Here is a 1,244-nt window from a genome sequence, read left to right as displayed (position 1 = left end):
TTACTTTGCTGGGGTTTGGAATTCAGAGTGGGAAAGTATTCTTCACTATGTATATCAGGTGCGATATTCCTTCCTCGTGGTCGTGGACTAGTAAACGTAGATTGATTTCTTAAATGTGGTGCTTTGTAACTACTTCCTGTGGATACTACTGTGGGTGGTGCTGGTGGTGCTACTGTTACTTCTGGAGCTTCCGGTGGTAGATCTGGTTTCTTCCAGGGTCCTGTATGTTTTGTGCCACCCTCACCAGATTCCCCATCAGAACTGTTTTCACCAGTGCCCCTTTCGTCATCCGACTCTGCATCTATGCTGTCATTTACTGTCAAATGCCCAATCTTTAGACCACTATAATCCTTTTTTTCCTCCTCAAATTCTTTCCACTCGTCCTCATCCTAAAAAAAAGATATATTTGTAATATTCCTATTGCGCATCCATCTTAAAAATTTCTCGAATACTTTTGGATTTTAAATAATTTTTAGACACATAACTGACTCATAATGCATTTATAATCGACAAAATCGATTTTAGAAGAGCATGTATATATACATAATCGCAGAAGTAAAATCCTGTTAATTCAGAATATCATAATTTATAACAAATATCTCTCTTTGTGCCAGTTGTTTCAAATATAACGCATTCGCAAAGAATCACAGAAGTTGAACACAAGAAACACCGCATCCACGAGGATGTCATTCACCAGAGGATGATCCGGAGTACACGTGCTCGGAAACAGCTGGCGTGACAGACCACTTCGCGTGTTCGGTGATTACATAAGGCGCGTCCAAATGTTTAAAGAACCTCGCGCATCATCGTCGTCGGCTACTCCACGCAACTCTATGATGTTTTCGGGAACAAACATGGCAGCGTCGTGCACGACGATCACGGATCCCGGAATGTACACTAGGAAAACGCGTGAAATGGATCGTTGCCTCGTAGCCGTCTCACCTCGGTGTGCTGAGACTCCTCGCCCTCGGGATTCACTGGCTTCTCCTTCGGCTTGGGCTTCTCGATTCGCTTGCCCGTCTCCTCCAGCTTCTTGGCGACATCGTCGGTCGTGGCGAACTTCTTGCCCTTGGCCTTCTTACGATCCTTTTTAGCAAAAAAGTCGTCCAAGTCCGCCATGGTGACGCGACAGAGTCCGGATGACGCGAGAACCGAGGGGGGATGAACTCCGACGTGCAAGAGCGCGTGAATAGTAACGCACCAAGAACACACCGATCACGGACTGATCTGGGTCTTCGCTGCGA

General features: G+C 45.8%; 1 protein-coding gene across 1 annotated transcript; it reads right to left on the bottom strand.

Moving 5' to 3' along the window:
* Nucleotides 1-5: 5 nt before the first annotated feature.
* Nucleotides 6-1,244, bottom strand: LOC115242117 (protein CDV3 homolog; the record flags this gene model as incomplete). Its single annotated transcript, XM_029818225.1, has 2 exons — nucleotides 943-1,244; nucleotides 6-389 (listed from the first exon to the last, which is right to left on the bottom strand). Coding segments are annotated over exons 1-2 (561 nt in total), but the record flags the coding sequence as incomplete, so codon positions are not given.

Source organism: Formica exsecta, unplaced genomic scaffold, assembly GCF_003651465.1.
Source record: "Formica exsecta isolate Colony F162 unplaced genomic scaffold, ASM365146v1 C16400467, whole genome shotgun sequence".
NCBI classification, from domain to species: Eukaryota; Metazoa; Arthropoda; class Insecta; order Hymenoptera; family Formicidae; genus Formica; species Formica exsecta.
Note: the sequence above shows the minus strand (reverse complement) of the source record. Positions and strands in the feature narration are given on the sequence as shown.